The 20,898-nt window shown below is 56.0% G+C and overlaps 1 protein-coding gene across 7 annotated transcripts in view; it reads right to left on the bottom strand.

Moving 5' to 3' along the window:
* RASA3 (RAS p21 protein activator 3) overlaps positions 1 to 20,898 on the bottom strand; it is an 83,617-nt gene that overhangs the window by 20,379 nt on the left and 42,340 nt on the right. For 5 of the 7 annotated variants that reach the window (XM_045162487.1, XM_045162488.1, XM_006076609.4 and 2 more), the window contains exons 4-10: positions 11,626 to 11,720; positions 8,293 to 8,369; positions 4,531 to 4,611; positions 4,083 to 4,155; positions 2,964 to 3,040; positions 1,588 to 1,692; positions 575 to 731 (exon numbers count right to left, since the gene is read on the bottom strand). In XM_045162487.1, the coding sequence (XP_045018422.1) occupies positions 575 to 731; positions 1,588 to 1,692; positions 2,964 to 3,040; positions 4,083 to 4,155; positions 4,531 to 4,611; positions 8,293 to 8,369; positions 11,626 to 11,720 (665 nt within the window). The remainder of the gene's footprint in view (positions 1 to 574; positions 732 to 1,587; positions 1,693 to 2,963; positions 3,041 to 4,082; positions 4,156 to 4,530; positions 4,612 to 8,292; positions 8,370 to 11,625; positions 11,721 to 20,898) is intronic. The other 2 variants (XM_025262499.3, XM_025262498.3) reach the window with 1 other exon arrangement.

Genomic DNA, 20,898 nt, shown 5'->3' with positions numbered 1-20,898 from the left:
GGAGTGTGGGGGTTCCTGTGGCTCTCGTGTGGGGGTTTGGGGTTCCCGTGGCTCTCGTGTGAGGTGTGAGGTTTCCCATGGCTCACACGTGGGGGTGTGGGGTTCCCATGGCTCACATGTTGGGGTGTGGGGGTTCCCATGGCTCTCATGTGGAGGGTGAGGGTCCCCGTGGCTCTCGTGTTGGGGTGTGGGGGTTCCCATGGCTCTCATGTGGGGTGTGGGGTTCCCGAGGCTCTCGTGTGGGGGTGTGGGGGTCCCTGTGGCTCTCGTGTGGGGGTGTGGGGGGGTCCCCATGGCTTTTGTGTGTGGGGTGGGGGTTTCTGTGGCTCTTGTGTGGGGTGTACGATTCCTGGGGCTCCCATGGGGGATGTGGGGTTCCCATGGCTCCTGTGTGGGCTGTGGTGTTCCCCTGGCTCTCCTGTGGGCTGTGGGGTCCCCACCCCCAGTAAAGGGAGACACAGACAGTCCTGAGCACTAGGCAGGCTGGGAGGTCCAGGCTGAGGGGCGGGGGTGGGGGGAGGCTGCCAGGTGCCGGGTGGAGGCGGGCAGGGCCGTGGGGGGGCCATGCAGGTACCTCCACATCCGCCGACTTCAGCAGCAGTTCCCTCAGGGGGCTGTAGTAGTCGGAGGAGAAAACATGGTCTTCCGTGTAGACCACATTCAAGCGCAGGGAGCCCAGATCCCCTGGCTTCAAGCTCTTGCTGCCGTTGTCCCGAGGCTGAAGGAAGTACCTGGTGCGGGACCCACAGACGGGCGGCATGAGGCCGCCGCTGCCCAGGGACCCTGCTGCAGCAGGCCTCCTGACACGGGTTGGGTCAGCGTCTGAGGTGAGGGGACTCGTGGACACTCTGCAGGACACCCCCGCCGCATCCCCACCCTTCAGTGGCCGCCCCCTGACCCCTCCCACAGAGTCCCTGCACCTGGAGGGTCCCCCACCTGACGCCCCCCACAGAGTCTGCGTGGGGGGTAGCCCCCATGGTCGCTCACTTTGGGCTGATCACAGAGCCACAGACTCAGAAGGGGGTGTGGGAGTGGGAGGAACAGGCAGGGCCGTGAGCAGTGCAGGAGACTGCAGTAAAACCATTTACCCTGGAGACTGACCCTGGAAAATGGCCATCACTGAGCAGCCCTGGGTGGAGAGACCCTCAGGAATGGACGTTAGTGGGGAGGGAGGGCTTGTACTATGGGCTGGGTGGCCCCAGGCACAGGGGCACACAGCGGTGCTCCTGACGGATACCCTTGTCCTCCCGGCCCACCCGTGGCCTTGCAGCACCCAGCGGCCCTGAGCGCCCATGCCAGGCAGCCTGAGGTATGAAGCAGCTGAGGCACGGACCACCAGCAGGCCTCCCGCCCAGCCCTATCCCAAGGCCAGGCTGTTGGTCAAGCAGGGCCGCCTGGGAACCAAAACAGGAATTCCAGTTTCCTGGGACGGACGCTCCCTGGGGCACAGCACCGTCTGCCCACATGCTCACAGGTGAGTGGGCTCTGGGGTGAGGCGTGAGGCGAGTGATCTGTGCCTGCCCCCACCCCAGCGGTGGGGCAGGGCGGTGAGGCCACTGTCGAGCTGCCAGGCTGTGGGGGCCTCACCAGGCTTCGTGGGGGCTGGACTGCCGCAGCACCTTCAGCGGGACCCTCAGCTCCCCCAGGAACTCGTCCCCGAACTTCAGGTTGCTGGCGTTCCACAGGTCCACCCTGGAAGGCAGAAGGCATGGGGCCTCTTACCAGGTGGCCGGGCAACGGGAGCCCTGAAGCCCAGATCTGGGGCAGGACAGGCCCACAGGCCACTCTGAGCTGAAGCCTGAGGTCCAAGCGCTCAGGCCTTGGAGGGGGAGTGGCTCGCCCAAAGCCCCAGCCCATGGCCTGTTGCTACGTGGAGGCTGGGCTTGCAGGACAGACACCAGCCTGCCCCCAACTGAGTGTCAGAACCTCAGGCTTCAAGGGAAATCCTGATGCACAGGAAAACAAACTTAAACGGTGTCAAATCTAGAGAAGCCCTATGGTTCTCATGAGCATGGTGGTCAGACCCACTGTGGCCACCCCAGACTCAGGCTTATGATCTGTCCCCAGACACAGGGGGTGGAGCTGCAGCCACAGAGGCAAGAGGGCTGGCGAGGCCCAGAGGATGCCGGACCTTGAGCTAGAGGCCCCAGCGCGGGGTCCTGAAGCAGTGGAACCGTGTGCCAGGCCAGGCCTCACTCAGAGAGGGGCTTGGAACCTTTGCACTGCACCCGGGAAGACACTGCAAAGTGGACACAGACCATGTGTCCTCTACCACCTCCCAGCATCCTCGTGCTAAAATGATCCAGAAAACTGAGGCTCCTGTCTGTAGATGAGACAGTTACATCTTAGGTAGGTTGGCAAGGAGTCCGGGGCCCTCGAGGAGGAGAAAGGGACAAACATTTCTTTCTACATTGCTCTGTCTTAGTCACATAAGACGTTTTTTCTTAAACTCTGAGTTGTTATGACGACAATCTTTAAGGCTAACTTTTTACACAACCACACAGAACAATTCATCTTGCTCAAAGGCATGCTTTTCCTTAAGCGCTGTACTAATGATTACATAACAACGGTATCTTGCTCAAGGACACGTTTCTTCCTCCTAACAGGAACCTTCTGACTAACCTTGCTATCTTAAGAGTATGCTGTGCAAGTGGGTCTGGCTAAAGTACTTAAAGCCTTGATCAGACTTGCGAGGGGGGTACTCCCTGTCCCCCTTCTGATGTCTGTGTCAGAAGCTTTCTCTCTCCTTTTTCACTGTAATAGAATTCGTGCCACACAGAGCTCTGAGTGATCAAGCCTGGTCCCCGGTCCTGAAGCTGAATCTTTGGAGGTCGCGATCCAACACCGTTCACCATAAGCTTCATGGGTGTCGCCCAGTTTCCAAACACAGCACAAGGGCCCAGCAGGTGGCAGGAGCCCAAGCGCACTGCCTGGGAATCTTGACCCCAAATGCCCTCACACACCGGATTTCCAGTTTGTCCACATCCTCGTCCTCGAAGTCGAAGTGGGACTTGCGGCTGTAGCTGCAGGGCCTGGTCACCTGCGGGCACGGAGAGCGAGCGTCAGGCCTCCACTGCCCCTGGCTGCTGGCTCACTCCTGCACAGCCTTGCAGATGTACCCCGTGAGGGAGGGCTGGCCTCCTTTTCCTCCTGGCTACAACAAGCACATCCCAGAATGGCACAGGTTCTTCACCCAGGCTCTCAGGCTGTGCCTCCAGGCCTCCACAGCCACCCAATGAGGCCACCGTTGCCCATCCTTTTGAGGGCCCAGGTGGAAGAGGCCAGTGACCCCCGCACATCCTGACCCATCCCTCCAAGTTCATTTGCAAAGTCCCCTTACACCTTTCCACCCTAGCATTTCGTTTCCTACAGCTCCAGCGCTCCATGCACACCCTTTCCAACCCCACTCCAGAATCCCTGCCCACTGCCCCTTGGAGGGTGGCGCACCCACTCTGCTCTGGGAGCCCCAATGCCATGGTCGCCACATAAGGGCACGGCTGCTCCGCCCTCCCCGCGCTGGGCAGTGAACCATGGAGATGGGAGCGAGACCCTCATGCTCACCTATGGTGGCCTTTGGAGGGGGACAATGGCCTCTCGAGCATTACTGGGGCTGGCACCTCTGAGCCAGTGGTTGGCAGTTCTGTGCCAGCCTGGCCCTCACCCACCAGCCAACTGGTGGTTCTGGTTCTAAGGGGCAGCTGGGGGCTCTCGTTTGAATGCACTACTTCCACCCCCAAAACCCTCACTACTTGTGGTGAAACAAGCCTCTCTCTGCTGCTCAGGAGAGACTGGGTGGAGCAAAAAAAAAACCAAATCAAGCCAGCCAAAAAACCCCCAAATCTTGGTAATTTGGAAAGTATTGATTTGTCAGCATTCAACACAAAACCGGGTCAAACTGGAAGCAGCAAACAGCCTTTCTGCCCAGGGAAGAAAGGAGTTCCTGGGGGTTCACACTGCAGGGTGGGAGGGACTCCAGGTGAGGGACAGCACCCCAGAACTCTCCGTGGCAGTGACCAAGGGCCCTTTTGCCAAAGACCCTGGGGTGTGGGTATCGATTGTGTTTGCGCCACTGAAACACCGACCTCAAAATAAAACACTTCGTCAAACTGGGGGTTGTTGGTCTTCTTCTTCACCTTCGTCTTCTTCGCTTCTGACCTGCATTCGAGGGGAAGGATCGGATGGAAAACACTGTGATTCCACCAAGGCTGGGCCACTCGGCCCTCCAGGGCACAAACCACCCGGCCCCCCGGGGCACAGACCACCCGGCCCCCCGGGGCACAGACCACCCGGCCCCCCGGGGCACAGACCACCCGGCCTCAACCACCAGCACCAGATGGTATGCAAATTGGGACCCTTTACTGAGCCAGAAACACCCACTTGAAGAACAGGAAGGCTTTCTTCTTACAGACTTCAGGCCATGAAGGAAACAGAAGGAAGTGAGGCCTTCACAGCCTGCCTGGCCCACCCGCTTTCAGGAGGGAAGCCCCACCTCAGCGACCTCGCCCACCCTGCAGCTGAGGCTGTACTTGCCTGCACGGTCCCGCCAGGGTCACGGTGGCGTAGGGGTCACACTGCCCGTTCACAATGGGGAGGCCCTGGCACTCGAGGATGCTGAGGAGAGAAGTGGAGGTCAGGAGGGCATCTGAGGCCCAGGGGCCATCTCACAGCCGCCCTGAGGTCTGGCAGAGCAGCCGTCTCAACAGCTCAGGCCAAGAGCCACAAGTCCCTGCAAAGCACTCCCCAGGCTCCCATCTAGTAAACAGAGATGGACACCCTGGTCAGCGGGCAGCAAGCACCTGGGGGCAAGAGAAGTGTGTGTGCACCCAAGGGAAGGACAGACACGCTTCCAGTGTTGGCTGAAAACAAAGCACTGCATAGGAGTTGAGGGTCGTGTTTACGTGGTGGGCTTTCTGAGGACCTAGCCCAGGATGCAGTGTCTTAGACGTCTCTGAACAGGTGAGAGGCGCCAGGGTACACAGGAGCGCCTGTGACAAAGACCAGGTTGGTCGGAACATCAAAAGGCCACTGTTAACTAAACCCAGACACCCCGGGTTAAGGAGTTTAGTGCTTTTCCACACATGGGAAGATACGCGCGGGAGTCTGGGCTCACTGAGATCATTCCTCTGAGGGGCATCTCCGCTCTCTGAGGCCAGAGACCAGGACTGTCCACCCTGGGACCCTTGTGGGGAGGCGCTGCTGGGGGCGGCTGCAGTGGCTGCTGGCTTGGAGGTGCAAAGCCCTGTTTATGATACGGCAGGTGACGTCCTCTGTCCGCAGTGCAGAGTTTCCAGAGCGAATCTCCTGCCTTCCGACCCCAGGAGCTCGAGAGAGGTCTACACAGCCCTGTCAGGCAGGAAGCGGGACTTGGTCTGTGCTCTCGGGGGCCTGAGGGCCCAGCGCTGCAGGGGCTCCCAGCCCTGGCCTGTGTGCTGCCTCCAATGTGCTCCTCAGGCAGGGAAACCCCATCTCAGGCTTTGCTCCATCAACTGCTCTGGCTCCTGGCTCCCTTTGGGTCTGGACCGTGGTCCACCAGCTCTTGGACTGCCCTTGTCCATCACCTGTCGCCCTGGTCTGTTGCTGGACAGGCCTTGCTCCTGCTTGAACTCCTGGATGGATGCTGTGAGCCTCACATTTTCGATGCCCGGGCTCTGGGCCCCTCTGCTGTCAGAGGCTGTGGTCTCTTGTTTGAAGAGACTGCTCTGCAGCTCTGTCCGGGAGGTGCTGGTGGCCTCGTCTGGGGACAGTTTGGTCTGCTGAGTGTTCGAGTGAGAGCGTGCTCTCCACTGGGCTAGGGGAGACTCTAATGACCCCCAGCTCTGCAGCCCCTTTGCCCTCAGCCTTCTTGCCCACCTGGTCCTGAGGGGCTCCACCCTGTCCATTCATGCAGGTCCAGGGAGTGCCACCAAGTGCGCTGCCCCGCAGAAGACGCCCTGGCTCCGTGTCTCTTCTCACTCGCCCTGGGCTCTGCTGGGGGAGCTCGCTGGCTGTCACCAATGCATGTCTGGGACAAAAGTGGGCCTGCGGTGACCTCGTCTGCTTCCTCCTGTGGGGGCCGCCCCCATCTGCATGGCTGGTGCAGATGGCGTCAGCTCTTGGTTCTTTGAGGTGAGAGAAGGCAGGCGTTCCACTGTCCCATCCTTGCTGGAAGCAGAGCCCTAACCCCACTCAGACGCCGAGGGTCTGAGTGTCCTGCCTTCCTGCCTCGGGGAGACCGAGGTCCCGTTCATGCCTGCAGACGGGCACCTGGGTGGCTTCTGCCCCTCGAGGGGCCTGGCGGTCCTGGCCCTTCACGGGACCTCCTCTCTCCAGGCAGAGCTCTGCTGCTCCTGCTCTGCGAGTGGGCGACCCTCTCTCCATTTCTCTGCCCACTGGACAGGCTGGGCTTCAGGAACGTCAGCGAATGTCTTCAGGTCTTTCCCTTCCACCCTTCTTTCTGGAATGTCGCCCTTCTCTCCCTACTACAGACCTGGTCTGGGGTCATGCTCCTCCCTCTGTGAACTAACTTCTCACGAAACAAGAATCTTAGGCACATTTCCAGGGATGGGCATGTAGCCGTGAGCTAGCCAAGGGCTCCTGTGAGGGACCCAGGGAGGGGCAGACACCCTGAGAGGCCTGGGGAGGGGGCTTGTGTGAGGGGCTGACACCCCTAAAGGCCCGGGGGCTCAGTAGCCCAGCAGCCACAGTGGGACAGTGGGTGGAGCTCCCCAGGAGGAACACAGAGGGTGACCCGCCGGGTGGGAGGGTGGGAAGCCGCGGCCCTGGGGCTGGAAGCAGGAGGAGGGACTCACTTGCCCCACACTGTGCCAAAGGCCCAAGTTCAAGGCTAAAGGGTTTTTATCACATCCAGTTGTGAATCAGGAAGAAGGCAGGATGCTGGGCTCTCTCTGGAGCCTCAGGGACGAAGGTGTCCTGGCAGCAGCCTAGTCGGGGAGCAGCTCCTCCTGCACCTGGCATCTCGGAGGCGCACCTGGACGTGGGGCCAGCTGCCTGCCAGACAGCCACCTGCCGGCCAGCACCGCCCCTCCTCACCAACCAGCACTCGGAAGGCTCCGAGCGGCAAGGGGACGGCCTGACTGCAGCCACCCAAACATCTCAGAGAAAAGGAAACCCGACATGCTGCCTCCCAGGATGCGCAACGGGAGACGCGTCGTGGGCTCATCGGCCCTCCTCCCAGGGACGTCGCTGCACCAGCTGCACAGCCTGGCACGCAATCCTGTTCAGAGCCCGTCTGCCCAGAGCCCGTCTCAGTGGGAAAGGCACATTAACACCGGGGTGTGTGCCTAAGCTGACCCCACACACACAGGTGCACACTCACCCTGCAGACCTGCAGGCACACACCCACAGGTGCACACTCACCCCTGCACACTTGCACGCACACACATGTGTACACTCATCCCTCAGACCTGCAGGTACAGATCCAACAAGTGTACATGCATTCCTACACACTTGCAGGCACACACCCACAGGTGCAAACTCACTCCTGGACACTTGCACACACACTCACCCCTACAGGACTTCCGGCACACACTGAAAGGTGCACACTCACTCCTACACACTCGCACACACATACACATATGCACACTCACCCCTACAGACCTGCAGGCACACACCCACAGGTGCAAACGCACTCCTGCACACTTGCACGCACACACATGTGTACACTCATCCCTCAGACCTGCAGGTACAGATCCAACAAGTGCACATGCATTCCTACACACTTGCAGGCACACACCCACAGATGCACACTCGTTCCTGCACACTCGTACACACATGCACACTCACCCCTACAGACATGCAGGCACACACCCATAAGTACACACTCCTTCACACTTGTACACACACTCACACACCTGCAAGCACACACTGACAGGTGCACACTCACTCCTACACACTTGCATGCACACAATCACACTGGTGTGCACACTGATTCCTACACTCCTGCACACAAAGAGATGCACATCCACCAAGCATTATGGGTAGAAGCAACTGAGATTTGGGGGTTGCGGTCAGAGGTCAAACCCCAACTCTGCCCCCTACTCACCATTTCCTTGAGCATAAAGCCAGGGGTGTGACCCCAACCTCTGCTGTCACCCCGAGTGACTGGCTATTTGCAAAAACCAAACACGCCACCTCCAGGGTGAGCGTGAGCCTCACGAGGACATTCAGGACGTCTCTGGGGAAGCCCCGTTTCTGGGAATCCTGACTCATCTGTTTACAAATCATGACCTGCCCACTGCCTGGGGTCAGGTTCAGGGCCAAACAGACCGGCGGTGGGGCTGTCCCGGGTCTTACCGCGTGGCCAGTTTGTGGCAGACAACACCGGAATCGGTGATGACCTCACTCAGCCTCAGCTCCAGGTGGACCTTGCCCTGGAAGGCACAAGGACAGGGGGTCACAGGGGCCATGAGCAGCGGGGGCTCACGGGCTCCCACCAAGCACTGGTGAGACCCGACCCTGCATTGCATCCATGGCCCGTCTACCTGCCCAGCTCAGATCCCAGAGTTTACGTCTCCAGCCCTCCTGCTTTACGATGAGCAGGCTGTTAATGCAAGTGCTGCTTCAGAAGAAAGAAAAGGAAAAGGCCCTGAGGGCACAGTGTCTGCAGCATGTCCGGCTGCTGCTTGCGCTAAGCTCACCGCACGCTGGGGGCCTTGGGCAGCTCTGCTGCCATCTTGGTGTCTCTGTGTCTGTCGTGAGGCTGGTTGGAGGCCAGGAGCCTCAGCCCTGCTCTTCAGGAAGGAAGTCAGTGCTCACGGATGCTCTGGGAGAAGGGGGCAGGGCTGGAGGAACGCAACTGGGCTGGGGCTGTGTGTGCAAAGGGCCCCTGGCTGAGGACAGCAAGTGGGCAGGACGGACAGGTGGACACAGTCAGGGCATGATCAGGGCTGCAAACAGAGTGGAGAAGACCAGCCCCCAAAAGTCCAACAGGAAGAGCATGGTGCGGGTGCTTCTGTGAGCGAGTGTGACGTTAAACTAGAATGACTTTCCTTAGAACAGAGCAGCACTGTGTCAGTGTCTCCAAGTTCCTTTCCGAAACCTCCCATGGACACAAGGGCCACTGGCTGCTTGGCTGCACACATGTGTCCCCTGGGCTTGCTCTGACCCCAACGGGAGCCATGCCCTGACCTCTCCAGGGAGGTGGCTCCAGAACACCTGCCAAGCTGAGGGCTGGGGTGGTCCCCCTCCCACAGGAGGGTCAGCTGAACCTTGCTCATTAGCTGTGAGCCCAGGCAAGATGTAGTGAGACTTTGCCAAGGGTTCTTGCATTACGCTGGTCTGAGAGAAGAGAGACTTGGGGCAGAGCACTGAAAATGCTGACTTCATAGACTTCTCAGTCTTATTTAAGGGGAATAATGACTGAATAGCATCACAGACCCGGTCACATGAAACACCCACTGGGACAGACCAACCTGGCTTTAAATACATGTCAGCAAGTCTAGAAAGCATCGTAGCCACTCTCTGACCACACTGGAAACTGAACTAGAACTCAGTGATAGATAGAAAGCTAAAAATAACAAAATATATGGAGATTAAACAACACATTTCCAAATAACAAGAGGGCCAAAGCAGAAGTTTCAGGGAAAAAAAACTTTGAATTTGTTTCTTTTCATAAGTTGACATGAAATAAAGCATCAAGATTTATGAGACGCAGCCAAAGCAGCATTCAGAGGGACGTTCAAAGCAGTGAATCCAGATATTGGAAAAGATGGAAGGTCTAAAAATCAGTAATCTAAGCTTCCACCTTAGGAAACTAGGAAGAGAGAAATTAAATCTAAAGTGCCAGAAGAAAACAACTTGAATCAAAGCAGAAATCAGTGAAACCAAAAACAGGAAATCAATAGAGAAAATACATAAACCAAAGCTAATAAAAAAAAAAACAACAGTAAAATTGGTAAACTTCTAACCATGCTAAAAAAGCGAAAGAGGACACAAGTTACTAAAACCAGAAATGAAAGCAAGGCGTTGCTGCTGGCTCCAGGAAAGCACTGTGGTTCCGATAGTGTGGCTGAGAGCCACAGAGGGGGCCACGCGTGCTCACGTCAGCCCACGAGGGTGCACGCAGGCACACCTGGACTGGTGGGACCTGAGTGGTGTCGGGGGCCCTGCCCAGGTGCACGGCTGCCACAGGGCGGGGTCTGGGAGGGACAGGGCCCAGACCCGGTGCATCTGAGTGCAAACAGGCTAACCAGCACGCCCTGGGCAGCCTTTCCTGTGACTTCCTACGACTCGATAACAGCTTCAGAACTAAAAGCTAAGCTTTTTCAAAAAGGCAAGAACAAGGGAAACCTCCACTCGCCGGCAGGGCAGCGTTCACATCTGGGGACTAAGGGAACAAGGGAAACCTCCACTCGCCGGCAGGGCAGCATTCACAGCTGGGGACTGAGCAGTGGCTTTGTCGTTGCTGCAGGTGGGGTCTCTGCAGAACAGCAGTGATGGGAAGTGTGGACGGAGGCAGCGGGGACGGGAGTGAAGCACGCGCAGCACGCGTGTCTGACCGCCTCCGCGGAGGGGCCTCCCGGCCACCCGAGCAGCAGCGGCCGCTGTCGTCCTCCAGCATCGGCATCACAGTCAGGACCGCGCCCCTCGTCCTGAGTGATCACAGGCCCTCACGCCTCCCGCAGCACATGGGGCCTCAGTCAGAATCGACCAAGCGTGAGCACCCTCACCACATCCTGGGAGTCTCAACGCACCCATGTGCCATCTCCCTGTCACAGGCTGGGCGTGGCCCCAGTGGTCACGAGGCGTCCACAGCAGAAATCCTGAGCCCCGGCACACAGCTCCAAGCTCAGTGGAGGCCCTGGGCCCACGAGGAGGCATGTGGACACTGGGCCAGGAGCCCGGGAAGGCCTCGTGGGCTCCCCAGAGGATTCGGTCCATGACCCTGCTGTTTGACCCCCGGGAAGGGCTCAAGGGCCCCCCAGAGGATTCGGTCCGTGATCCTGCTGCTTATAAAACCCCACGTGATGGGGAGGAAGCCGAGGCCCAAAGCACCAGGGCCACGCTCTGCTGAGCTCAGTGCAGGCCCCAGGCTGCCATGCTGCTGGCAGAGGCTCTGGTCCTGGAACCAGGCATGGCCTGGGCTCGGGGACAGGCTGACCAGGAGCACAGGCAGGGTCACCAGGGAAGAGAAGATGCAAGCAGGCCCCCCGACGAGCATCTCCTGGACCCTGGACCCAGGCAGCAGCCCTGCTGGGGGGAAGCCCCGGGCCTCGTCAAGGTGGCACTCCCAGTTAACACATGGCTGGGGCACCGGGTGGGCCCTGTGGACGCTCAGGCCACAGGCCCTTCATCACCCCTTCGGTCCTTCTTGGGGCAGGGAGCCAGAACATGCGTGGGCGCCTCCAGTAGATAGAGGCCCACAGCCTTAGGTTTTCTCACCTTATTCTCTTTCTATATTCAATTATCTGTTACGTTCTTTTGCATTTTACATTTTTAAGCTGCACAACTAAGTCTGACAGCAACCGATGGAACAAACAAAACAAACCACCCAGGAGGACACACCCAGGGGACAGTCTGCTAACCCCTGTTTCCGCTGAAGGCCAGAATCCTGCATCTGTTTCTCCAGCCACATTCAGGTCTCCTTCACCCCGAGGTACCTGGACGCGTGGGCTCCGTGAGCCTCACCTGCACTTCGGAGTCAGCATCCACGTGCTGCAGCTGGAACCACGTGTCCCTGTTGTGGTACTTCTGCAGGTCTTCCTTCTGGATGGCCACCTTTCCTGGAAGACCAATGCAGAGGAGACCAGTCATGAGGGGCCGATCTGCCCGCCAGACCGGCCCGGCCAGCAGGATCTCCACTATCAGCGTCAGTCATCTCAGACCGAAACCCAGGATAGAGCACTGGGAGACGGACAATGCGGTAAGGTCACAGAGGCCACATTTGTCTTGGAAGTGCCACGTCCACCTGAACACAGCCTGGCCTGGACGGGCTCCTCCTCCCATGTCACCCAGACTGTGGCTCAGGGGCAGCTGGTGGAAATCTTGCAGATCGGGGGGCGGCTCTGCCAGGGGTGCTGCCCGGGCCCGGGGCAGGGTGTGGGATGGGGTGAGGGGATAGGAACCCAAGGCAGCCATGTCACAGCCCCTCCTGCCCCAACATCCATGCTGTGGCACGTGGTGGCTGGTGTCTGCTGAGGACTTTGCCGCAGATACCCTGGAAGTGTGTGCGCTTGCATGAGCCATGGCTGGGAACTCATACGTGTGCACATCTAGTGTGTGTGTGTGTGTTTGTATGAGCTGCCGCTTAGAACTCACGCGTGTGCACACCTAGCTCATGGGAGCACGCACAGTCGGTTCACACAGTGTGTGAATGTGTGTGTTTAGCTTATGTAGCATGTGTGCACACGTGTTCCTGTCAGGCCTGCGGAATGAGCCGGTTATCACCTGCCTGGGTCTACGAATCAGTGTCTCTCGACGTGTGATCATGGGCCCCCTACATCCAAACAGCCGCAGGGCTTCCTAATGCAAGTTCCCGGGCTTGTTTCAGATGAGAAAGCAGCCTCCGGGGTGGAGGAATCTCCAGAGGAGTTCCTCCTGGAATCTGCACTTCCACAAAGTCTGCAGGGAACTCCTAGGGTCCCAAAGTTTGAGGATGCCCACTCTCAACAGCTTTACGTTCCTGACACAGGCTTGGTACTGAGGAGTCAGAACGTCAGTGAAAACATACACATAAATACACATGTGTGATGTATATTACCTGGTACAGAATCGTAGTATTTAATATATATCTACAACCATCATGCATCGTTCATTCACCTTTTTCTTTCCAGGAAAGCGCATGGGCAGTTAGCAGACGCGTGCCCCCAGCTTGTAGTGACAGAGGGCACCAGGCTGCCCACCTCCCCACACTCCGTGGCCTTGAGCACGGGGACCACACTGTCCACCAGAGAAGGGGAGGGGGAGCCTGGCCACGTGAGCACCCTGTACACGCGTGTGTGCACACGATCCACATGTACACACATGTCCTAAATACACGGTAAATCACATATGGAAATAGGAGCAATAAAGGACAACATAAAATTAAACGTTTTTAAAATTCAGTTGCTTCCTTTTGGAGCTCAGGACACAGCCTAACTCAGGACCACAGTCTCGTCACCAAAGACGACACTATTGAAGAGCCCGGAGCTGGCGGGCCAGCCCTGCCCTCACCCAGGACACACAGTCCTCCTCTCCAAGGAGGAGGGCTCCATCTCGGGCTTCTGCAAAGATACGTGCCGGCTCCCACGAGACAGAAGCACTGGCAGCCTCACAGGGAGGCCTGCCTCGTGGGTCCCCAAAGCTTCTGTCCCCTTGCTTCATCCAGCAGCTGTCTGGGGGGCAGGCGGCAGGTCGCTGATGCGGCTCGGTCACTGAACAGGCAGCCTGTCCTGCGAGGCTCCGGGCCTCCTGCCTCGTCAGGCGCCTTGCCTTCCCGTCTTTCTGCCTCATGCTTCTCCCAGACACCGTCCCACCAGGCTCTCCCACGATGTGCCCTCCTCTCTGGCTCCCCTGGGAGCTGCCGGTGGCCTCGCTGGGGCCTGGTCCCATCCGCCAGGTAGGGGGAGGTTGGAGGAGAAGGACGCCTTGCTGCTGGGCTTGGGGGCTCAGGACATGCACCCACAATACAGGTGGTGGAGCCAGAGCAGTGAGGAGGCATCAGCCCCAGAGGGTCCCGCACTCTCCGCAGCCCCTCCTTCGTCTCGACCCTCCTCCAAAACCCGCCGTCCCTTCCCTAAGCTGTGCTGCTGGCCCACGTCACCAGCTCCTCCTCATCGCTGAGGTGTCTCCCCGCCACATGCGCTTTAAGAGGAATTGAAAATGCTTGTTTCTTCTTGTTAGTCTGTCTTCTGTCTAGTTTTGCAAGGGCAGTCAGAGTACCCAGGTAGGTGAGACAAGGTCTCTGCCCCACAGTTTTCACACTCTGGACTCCAGACATCGACAGATGCACCTGCCGGGCACAGCCAGGAAGTTAGAAATGAAACAGGGACATGCCATCCCGAGAGCCGGGGGCTGCGGCGCCATCCCCTGCCTGTTCCCCTGCCCGCTGTCCCCGCAGCATGTCAGCACGTCCACCACAGGCCTCCGCTCACCTCCCACCATCACATGCGGCGGCTCAAGGCCAGCCCTCTGTCCACGTGCACAGTGGACGCAGCACACCTGGCTCCAAGGGTCAGCACCGATCCCTGCTCACGTCGACCTCGCTGGCTCAGCTCTGGCCATGCAGAGCCGAATCCTGCCCACCACAGGCCTCACAGGGCACTGAGGCCATGGCACTCAGAGTCGGATAAGGAGCCCATGCCAGCAAGGAGGCAGAGGGCACAAGGCACACAGCAGCAGAGGCTGCCGCAGAGTGCAGGCCGCAGGAGAGCAGAGGACGCAAGTCATAGCCAGGAGGGCCTTCCTCAATCAGCATCAGCGACCCACCCCAGGCTCCTCCCCTACCACCTTGCCTGGTTTTGGGGGGCATCTCGCCAGGGCCTGACGTGGGCTCCCCCACCTCTGACACCTGTCAGCAGGCACAGCCCCCAGGAGAAGACTGCTGCTTCTCCGCTGGGCTCCTACAAAACTCTACCCTTCTCCCCGATGGGAATATGACTGAGTCTTGCGTGCATAAAGCCACAAGAAACAAATATTTCTTGGAATTGAATTGGGCAACACATTTCATTGAAAAGGGATAAAGAAATGTTCAGACTCCATAATTAGTTCAGCTGGGTAGGAGGGCTACATTTGAAGTTTGAGATTTTAAGTAACCACAGTGTTTTCATGGTTTTTTTTTTACTGGAGTAGGGAGCAGTCACATATTTAATACTCAAATGACTTCTATGACTTACACATCAGTACTACTCTTTATTTTTGGAAGTGCTTAATTCAGATTTAAGTGGGTAATACAGAAACACAGAATAAAATCTGAAACATCCAAAAGGATATAAAATACAGCCAAGAATAAGCTTGTCTCTCCCCTGCTACACAGGTTCCACCGTGGGGTCACCTCTGTCACCAGCTGCCAGCCTGTCCTTCTGGAGGCTGACCACGTCCAGAACATATGGACGTGCACTCTTTACACGGCAGAGGCAGTGCTTCCAAAGGCTGTCCTGGGAGAACTGACCTGCAAACCACGTAAATGTGCCCAACGTGTCATAATCCGTAGCTTCGCTGATTGATCTGGGTGACATCAGGTCACTGTATCCCCTGGGCCTCATCCACTCAGGAGGACAGACTCAGGACCCACTTAGGAGGAAAGGCGCAACAGCCTTTCCACCACTAAAACCCCCGTGTGTTACTTCCTCTGGTGGCACTATACCTGCTGGGGTCTATTCAGAAGAGAGAAGCACGTCAGGCAGTTCAAGAAGGGGCATGTGACGGGGGGACAGGGATGGTACAGAGGGCGCAGGAAGGTGGGCAGCCGAGGGTGGCACCTTCAGGACGGCAACTAAGGAGGGACAGCTGGATGCTTCCCCAAGACAGGCGGGGGCAGAGACGCTCTCGGCGCTGCTGCTCCCCTGGTGTCCCGCAGGCGCATGGAGGCAGAGAGAGGACGAGGGCCTGCAGACGTGAAGGGAAGAAAGAAGGCTTTGCTTACAGAATCTACAGGAAAAGCTAGTAGAGTAGCTGTGTTTAGCAAAACCACAGAATACAAAGTCAGTACGTAAAAATCAAGTCTATTTGTGCACAGAAGCAATGACAGTGGAAACCGGAATTGCAAAGACACTAACACACCCAAAAAATGGTGGTTTTACGGCTGAGCTTTTGGTGAACTACAGAGAAATCTTTGTCTACAGCACCAAAGACATGAACACAGGGGTATATGTATATAAATACACACACACACACACACACGCATGCACATATACACACACTCCCCACACATAAGCGTGTGTGCGTGCAAGATGTGTATGCTGAAAACACATCACAAAACCCTAATGAAAGAAATTAAAGACCCAAGGACGTGGAGAGACATGCCATGCTGGAGGGTCTGAGACTCAATTTTCTCAAAGTGTTAATTCTCCCCAAATTAATCTACAGATCAATGTAATCTCAATTATTTTAGAAACTGAGAAGTGGATCAAAAATGTAAATGACAATTCAAAGGACCTAAAATAGCAAAACAAGTTTGGAAAAGGACAGAGCTGATGAGCTCACAGGACCGATTTAAGACTTACTGTGAAGATGCAGGATTTGAGACAGTGTGATGTTGGTGTGAGGAAAGGAGTGCACACCAGGGGAAGAGAATACAGAAGCCACAGCTAGACCCATGCGTGTAAAGTCAATCGATTCTCAAAAGATGCTAAGGAAATTCAACTGGACATCTATAAGGAGAAAAACAAATCTTGCTACATGCAAAATATACTTGAAATAGATCTAAATATAAGAACTAAAACCAAAAACTTTCTAGAAGAAAAACAGAAGATCTTCGCAACCCTGGAGTAGGAAAAGAATTCTTAGATATGACACCAAAAATACAAACTATGAAAAAGTTTTTATAAACTGGAGTTTATAAAAATTAAAAACTTTTGCTCTTCAGAAGACACTAGTAAGAAAATAAGAAGACAAGTCAGAAGCTAGAAGGAAATATCTGCAAGTGCACATCTGATAAAGGGCTTGTATCCAGAACACAGTTTAAAAACTGAAAATCTCAACAAGAAAGCCCAACTAAAAGGGCAAAGATTTGAACAATTTACCAAAGGAGAGATATAGATGGTAAATAAGAACATGAAAAGATGCCCAAATAATTCTTCATTATGAAAAAGCAGTAAAAACTACAGTAAGATACGACACACATATTAGAATGGGAAAAATGAACTGAAAATAAAAGAAGACACGAGTGCTGGAGAGAATTCAAAACGGCGCATGAGGAAAGCAGTGTCAGTCTCTAACAGAGGCAAATACTGACGGGATGGAAATCTTTCTCCTTCTCTTTCAGGTTCTCTGGCCTCTGTAACGAAAGAAAAATTAACCAGGGAAAAACAGACAGGTTTGTTGACATGTATCTCAGATACATGAGGGGAAGCCTGGCGATGAGTAACTCCAGGAAGCGGCAGCAACTCGGAGCATCTCCACCTAAAACAATGGTCAGGGATTTTCAGAGGAGTGATGACACAAAGGAGGAGCTTCAGGGAGTCTGAGTTTCAGCGGGACGGAGAAGGCAATGGCACCCCACTCCAGTACTCTTGCTTGGAAAATCCCATGGACGGAGGAGCCTGGTAGGCTGCAGTCCATGGGGTCGCTAAGAGTCGGACACGACTGAGCAACTTCACTTTCACCTTTCACTTTCATGCATTGGAGAAGGAAATGGCAGCCCACTCCGGTGTTCTTGCCTGGAGAATCCCAGGGATGGCGGAGCCTGCGGGCTGTCGTCTATGGGGTTGCACCAGAGTCGGACATGACTGAAGCGACTTAGCAGCAGCAGCAGCAGAGGTTCAGAGGGCTTGCTACGTGGGCTCCTCGGGGGTCGCCTCCAGGCTGATCGGGGTCTAGAGTTGTCCCAGGTTGCAGGGCAGAGAGATTTCCATGTGTCTGCTTCTTCTCAACTGCCTTCAGCTCAAACAATTCCTAATGCCAAAGTGGCCTATTCGGGATGGCAAATTGTGCTGTCTTCTAAAGCCTACAGAATGCCCCAGCAATCTCACTCCTAGGTATTTTCTAAGAGAAATAAAACCATTTGTCAACACAAAGACCTAGACAAGAAAATTTAGGGCGGCTTTGTTCACAGTCACAAAAAACTGGACACAACCCCACCCCCATCTGGTGATGAGTGGGCAAAAGCCGACTGCCCTGCAACAGGCAGAGCGCACAGGCTACAGCTCAGGAAACGGGCCTATGGACCAGGGCTCACAGCAAACCCCGCCTTTCACAGAGAAGCTGCAGGACGCCCTCCCCGCGACAAAGGTGGGAGACGGTGGGAGGGGCCCCACCAGCCACCCTCCCAGAGCCGGTGGCCCTGACCCGGCATGACCTCCACCACTCACACGAGCATCTCCGCACCCGCCCTGGGGCGCCCGGGACCCGGCCCGCGGGGGCCACACGGGGGCTGCACAGGCAGAGCCGGGTGCTGCGCCATAGATCACAGGCAGACGTGAGAAGCCGGTGACACAGTGCTCGTTTCTGTGACACAAATTTATACCCTAGAATGTGGTTTCTCATCCTGGTAACAACATAATTGCTAGTCATAACTTTAAATTACCCCTGGAGATCAGACAGCCTCTTATTTTTATGGCTGTGAGAACGATTTTGAAAACTCTAAATCTGGTTGTACCCTGACACATCCCAATTTAAAGCCACCAGGAATTGCTAAACCATGCTTTTGCTAGTTATCTTTAAAAATAGCAGGTGCCTTAAACAGAATGATTAATAAACATCTTTGTTGTTCAACTCGCTCAGTCATGTCCGACTCTTTGCGACCACATGGACTACAGCACGCCAGGCTTCCCTGTCCTTCACCATGTCCCGGAGCTTGCTCAAGTTCATGTCCATCGAGTTGGTGATGCCATCCAACCATCTCATCCTCTGTCGTCCCCTTCTCCTCCTGCCTTCAATCTTTCCCAGCATCAGGGTCTTTCCCAATGAGTCAGTTCTTCACATCAGGTGACTAAAGTATTGGAGTTTCCACTTCAGCATCAGTCCTTCCAATGAATATTCTGGACTGATTTCCTTTAGGATGGACTGGTTGGATCTCCTTGCAGTCCAAGGGACACTCAAGAGTCTTCTCCAACACCACAGTTCAAAAGCATCAATTCTCTGGTGCTCAACCTTCTTTATGGTCCAACTCTCACACCCATACATGACTACAGGGAAATCTGTAGCTTTGACTAGATGGAACTTTGTTGGCAAAGTAATGTCTCTGCTTTTTAATATGCTGTCTAGATTGGTCATAGCTTTTCTTCCAAGGAGCAAGTGTCTTTTAATTTCCTGGCTGCAGGCACCCTCTGCAGTGATTTTGGAGCCAAAAATAAAGTCTGTCACTGTCAAAGTCTGCCCATCTATTTGCCATGAAGTGATGGAACGCGATGCCATGATCTTCGTTTTTTTAATTTGCTGAATTTTAAGCCAGCTTTTTCACTCTCCTCTTTCACTTTCATTAAGAGGCACTCTGGTTCCTCTTTGCTTTCTGAAATAAGGGTGGTGTTATCTGCATACCTGAGGTTATTGATGTTTCTCCCAGTAAACTTGATTCCAGCTTGTGCTTCATCCAGCCTGGCATTTTGCTCCATCAGGTAACACATCACATTCCAAACCCTCCGCTCTGTTCCCTTTCCTCCTTGAACAAACCCCGGTGTGTCCAGCAGCAGCTGGACAGAGACACCCCAGCACCGAGCAGGGAGCCCAAGGCCACGGGAAGTGAGGTCCGGTGGACACAAAAGAGCTGCTCCCACAGTGACGGTGGACGTAGCATGCACCGAGGGGCAGCCCCTTGCTGACCAGGGTCTTGGCCAACAGTGGTAGCCATGTGGGCACTGGGGAAGGGCCTGAGGGGGGCTCCAGGCCAGGAGGCACCAGACAGAGGCACCTCTCAGTAGGGGCTGGAGCCCATGTCTGGCCTCGAGGAGGAACCACCAGGGCTTGACAGCTGCTAAGGGTTCATTCGGGCACCATCCTTAGGGCAAAGGTAGCCAGGCATACAGGGTGAGTGTCATGAAAGTGTCCCCTGCCTACCCCACATGGAAAACCTTCCGGATCAAGAGTTAAAGGTCCTGCTGGCAGCCCAACCACAGCTCCATCTTAAACAAGTCAAGTTATGAATTGCCTGAGTTCCTGTGTGATCCAGGCCATGCACTTGTCAAACAAACCCTGGTGACCTCTACTTAAAACTCGGCAGTTTCCAAAAATGCGGCTTGTTGGCCAGACCCAGTAACCAGCATCTGCATCTTGACACGCGAGAGCAGCTCTGGTCCATGTGCTGGGAACTCCGCTAGACGCTTCCTTAAAGGGCCTCAGCGCCTGCGCTGCCTTCAGACCTTTTCTGAGGGCCACTGGCCTGGACACAAACACCCTTGGCTGGTCATATGTGGGTGGTGAGTGGAGCTAGCTGGGCGCCCCAGGAGCGGGCAGGAGACTGAAGGGTCAGGGGCTGTCAGAGTCCACTGCTCTGCCCCAGAGCAAGCACTGAGATTGCGCCCGCTAGGAGCAGCCAGGCCACCAATGATCAGCTGGATCCTGAGGCTACAGCTGAGCCCGTGTTGTGGGGGCTCGGGTCTAATTCTGGGGCCAAGGGAACTGATGGGGCTTTCCTGGGACAAAGGCGCACCCACCAAACGGGCAGCTCTGGGCTGCTCCCCATTTAAGGTGGGCCTCGCTATCTCCAGGATGCTGGTGCATCTGGGACCCTGACACCTCCGAGAGCCCCTGAACACCTCTGAGAGTCCTCAACATCCCTGAGAGCACCCAACAACTCTGAGAACACCCCAACACCCCTGAGAGCACCCCAACACCTCTGAGAGCACCCAAACACCCCTGAGAGCACCTCAACACCCCTGAGAGCACCCCAACACCTCTGAGAGCACCCAAACACCCCTGAGAGCACCTCAACACCCCTGAGAGTACCCCAACCCCTGGAGAGCACCCTAACGTCTCTGAGAGCACCCAACACCTCTGAGAGCACCCCAACACCCCTTAGAGCACCTCAACACCCTGAGAGCACCCCAACACCCCTGAAAGCACCTCAACACCCCTAAAAGCACCCAACACCCCTGAGAGCACCCCAACACCCCTGAGAGCATGCCAACACTCCTGAGAGCACCCTAACAACTCTGAGAGCACCTCAACACCCTGAGAGCACCTCAACACCTCTGAGAGCCACTGAACATATCTGAGAGCACCCCAACACCCTGAAGAGCAGCACCTCAATGCACCGGAGAGCACCCCAACACCCCTGAGAGCACCCCACACCCCTGAGAGCACCTCAACATCTCTGAGACCCGCTGA

The sequence above is a fragment of the Bubalus bubalis genome, chromosome 13 (assembly GCF_019923935.1).
Source record: "Bubalus bubalis isolate 160015118507 breed Murrah chromosome 13, NDDB_SH_1, whole genome shotgun sequence".
Lineage (NCBI taxonomy): Eukaryota > Metazoa > Chordata > Mammalia > Artiodactyla > Bovidae > Bubalus > Bubalus bubalis.
Note: the sequence above shows the minus strand (reverse complement) of the source record. Positions and strands in the feature narration are given on the sequence as shown.